General features: G+C 59.1%; 1 protein-coding gene across 1 annotated transcript; it reads right to left on the reverse strand.

Annotated features, from left to right (window-relative positions):
- Window positions 844–2,268, reverse strand: HOXB1 (homeobox B1). Its single transcript, XM_003131545.1, has 2 exons — window positions 1,692–2,268; window positions 844–1,172 (listed from the first exon to the last, which is right to left on the reverse strand). Exons 1-2 carry the CDS (start codon window positions 2,266–2,268, stop codon window positions 844–846), a joined length of 906 nt encoding a protein of 301 aa, XP_003131593.1.

Genomic DNA, 4,075 nt, shown 5'->3' on the forward strand with positions numbered 1-4,075 from the left:
GCTGCCCCAAGGGTGGGATGGAGAAGGGGAGGAGGGTCCTGGCTTTTCCTGGAGGCAATAAATAGGGGAGGAACTAGTGGGGGGGGGGTGTGCCTGCACCTTCCTGGTAGAGGCTTGCTGGGGGCAGGCCTCAAACAACATTCCAGAAGTCTCTGAAGTACCAAGTTCCAAATCATTTTGGTATCTTAGAGATGAGGTCGCTGGTGGGAGGAGGCAGGTCTCAGAAAACAACCTCTAGAGGCTGCGTTAGTGCAATACAAATGTGCCAGGAAGGGGTTAATAGGGTTAGATTGGGGGGGGTTGCTTTTTGGTCTGTCACAAGGCAGCTGGTGCTATTGTAAGGGCTGTGGTGACTACACAGATTAAGCATGGGTAATATGCCTGCACCCAAACACCTCCCACACAAGAAACCTCAAGGCCTTCTCTCTGTCTGGGCCTGGACGGGGGAGTTAGGATAAGAGTGCATGAGGAAAAGTCCTCACAGCTCAAAGGCACTGGACTAAGAAATGGCCCATTGCAAAGACAGGGGGATCCAGAAGGTGGGGGCTCGCTCACACCCACCCTCTTGCTGATCCCCGGATTAAAGGCCGAGGGAAGTCCTTCCCTCCATATTTGACAGATTGGGTGTCTCCTGGGGACCCTCTGGTCCTGTAGGGTCTCCAGTCATCAGCAAAGCGGTAGCCCATTCCTCCCAAAGGCAACTCTAAACCAGAGCCCCAGCCTTGGTGAGGATGGCCCGAGGAGTAAAGCCAAGGCCTGGGGTTAGGGAGAGCCCAGGGGAAGGCAGATCCGCGGTGCTCCCGCTCCCATGCTGGGGAGCCCAGTGGGTTGGGAGGTATCAGTTCAGGAGGTGACGGAGCTGGGCGAAGCTTCCGGGGAGGTGCACGTGGACTGATCGGAGGCGTCTCCAGCCGCCTCCTTGGGACAGCCTGGAGGGGCTGGGGGCACCCGGCCTCCCTCCCGCTCGCGCTTCTTCTGCTTCATGCGCCGGTTCTGGAACCAAATCTTGACCTGCGTCTCGTTGAGCTCCAGGGTGGCGGCGATCTCCACCCGCCGGGCCCGGCTCAGGTACTTGTTGAAGTGGAACTCCTTCTCCAGCTCGGTCAGCTGCCGCGTGGTGAAGTTGGTGCGCAGACCCCCGGGCGCGCCCAGGCCCAGCTCCGACACCTTCGCTAGGGGCGGGGCGAGAGAAGGGCCGCGTCAGTCCTCGCACCTCTTTCTCCTTCCGCGCCCCTCCCCCGGCCCCGCCAGCCCCGCCAGCCCCGCACCCCCACTGACTACTCTGTCCAGCTTCAGCTCTCAAAGTTCCCATGGGTCACCGGGCACCCCTCCAGGTGATCTCCAAATCTGGATCAATCCCCCCGACCCCGCACTCCCATCCCCCATCCCTCCGCCGGACCTCAGGTCCTGGACCGGGGCGGGGGGGGGGGGGGCGCGGGGGGGGGAGGGTGCGAGGGATGCACACAGATCAGGAAGTGGGGGTGTGTGTGAAGACTTACTCTTAAAGGTAACCGGGCACTCGCTGGGTGGGGAGACCCCACCTGACCTGAGCCTGGGCAGAGTGCTCTTACCTGCCTCTACCCGCTGGCTCCGAGGAACCCAGCTCAGGAAACCTCAGCATCCAAGCAGCAGAGCCGCTCTGGGCCCCGCAGCACGTCTCAGAGTGCTGGGTGGCCACGTCTGAGCCCTACCTGTCTTGGGTGGGTTCCTCTTAACCTTCATCCAGTCGAAGGTCCGGGCTGTGGGGGTGCAGGTTTCTGACGCGCTGGGTGATTCCTTATCCTCGGAGAGCAGATCAGCATAAGCTGGTGCAAAGCTCGCCGCCTGCTCGTTCGTGTAAGGGGGCTGCGGGGGAGGATACGGCCCCGGGCCCGCTCCACCGGTTCCGTAGCCTTCGGACAAGCCTCCTAGCTGGGGCCCATAGCTTGAAGGTTGAAAATAGCCTCCATCTCCTTCCGGCTGGCCCAGAGGGTAGTACTGAGAAGGCCCATAGCTAGGGCTGCAGGCAGCCGGGGCGAACCCTGAGGTCGCGGCGCTGGGGAAGGGCACCCCCAACGCCGAAGGTGGCTGTTGGGCCGGATAGCCTGAGTTCTGCTGGAGCGCGGGGCTGGGCAGCCCCGCACCATAGCGGGCCTCGCCTGCATAGCTGTCAACAGCGGGAGCCGAGCTGGGGGGGAAGGAGGTAGGGGCGCTGTGGGCGCTGTAGGCGCTGGGTCCCCGATTACAGAGTGGGTACTCTAAGAAGGAGTTCATCCTATTATAGTCCATGCGTGGAGGCCGCAGGAGGGTCGGCCCGTTTGGGGGAGACACCCTCTTGCCCTACAACCTTTCGGCAGTATGTCACAGCCCCGCAGCTTGCATCCATGGCCTAGCCCAGCTCGCCTGGGCCAGGGCTCCCCCAGGAAGGGGGTAGGGAGTGGGGAGCGGAGGGGCGCATGTGATCTCTCCCAGGCCAATGGGCGCAGCGGGCCAGAGTTTGGCAGCCCCAGCGCCCATCCATCACCCCCCAAGCATTAGCATGACAAAGACACTTCAATCACCCGCAGCCCATCCATCTGAGGGCGACGTGGAAGCGTCAAAAACATCTTTCTTCAAAGACTTTAGGAAAGAAGGGACCAGAGGGAGGGGGGGAGTTAGAGGAATATTCAAGACTTCCCTCCCAACCCCCAAGGCCCTCAATAGGCTCCTGGGTTATTAGATTTGGACAAATTCAAACCAGCTGCCCTTCATTCTTCCCACCCACCCCCACCCAAGGGATCCTTCCCCCCAAGTCTGTAGACCAGGAGATGGAGAATCCAGCCTCTTTAGCCCAGCACTCCCACTCTGAGTTTCTTTCTCCCAGTTTGTCTTGGGGTGAGGGGCTGGGAGCGAGGGATGTTATCTTGGGCCAAATGGACGACTGTGACGGAAGCGGGTGCAAAAACACCCAAGGGTGTGAGGCAGGGCTTAGAATCTGGAGGAAGAATACATTAAGCGAGGGGTGGGAAAATGGCATTTCAAGGAACAAGCCAAGATGACAGAAACGTGGAGAGGAGGATGAGAAATGCCCCGTTCTCCTCTCCAGCTACACCCCTCTCTCCTCATTCACACATTCATTCCTCTCCCTCAGCTTCTCTTGATAGTCGCTCTGTCTCAATCCATCTCTCTGTTCGTCCATCTCTCTCCATATTTATATTTGTTCCCTACCCATCCATCAACTCATCTCTCCGGATGTATTTATCCTCTCTCTAGCCATCCATAGCTGTAGCTGCCTCGCTCACTCAGACTCAAATAACTCCCTGTATCTCTCCAGAGAGCCACAATGAGCACCGAGCTAGGGTGATGTTTACTTACAGGTGCAGAGGAGACATTTTTATTCTCTTTCTGTGGTGTTTAAAACCAGCGTGTTACGTTCTTCTGCTCCTCTTCTATCACCTACCCCGTCAGAACTCCCAAGCCTCCAATCCATAAATTCAATACCAATTGCATCTGCAAGATCACTCAAATTTCCGATGAATTTTCTCAAAGAGATCAAAGACGGTTGCTTAGAGAATGGGAGATTCACCATGAGGCTCAGGAGTCGGGTCGCACCCTTCCCAGCTCTGTGTATCTGTGGGGTTAGGGTTGGGGGAGGGGAGGCGAACAGGAAGTGCCTCCTTGACTCCGTTGGGACAGGGACAGAACTGGAAGGGCAGCTCTTAGGTAGAGCCCATCGACTGTCCTCCTCCAGACTCTGAGGACAAGAGCTTGGCGCAATCCAACACCCACGCTCATTTGTAACCTGTCAGGGTGTCTGCCTGGCCGGCCGGAGGCCTGGGGCCTGGGCTAGGGCAAGTCCAGGAGGGCAAGGGTTCAGGGGATGATCTCTGTAAACAACTGAGCTGAGCCAGGCAAGGCGAGGCGGAGGCAGGTGGGACAGGTCCAGAGAGGACCCTCGAGGAGGCGTCTCAGGTTTCCCCGCCCCCACAAAGGGCAGGGCGAGGCCCCAGGGCTCTGCAAAGGAGGCCCCGAAGTCTCTCTCCCTCTCTGTCTCTCCCTCTTTCTCGGTCCCAGGCCCCTCGTTTTGCCTGTCCTCTATCGGCCTGGCCTCTCCCCC

Source organism: Sus scrofa, chromosome 12 (assembly GCF_000003025.6).
Source record: "Sus scrofa isolate TJ Tabasco breed Duroc chromosome 12, Sscrofa11.1, whole genome shotgun sequence".
NCBI lineage: Eukaryota > Metazoa > Chordata > Mammalia > Artiodactyla > Suidae > Sus > Sus scrofa.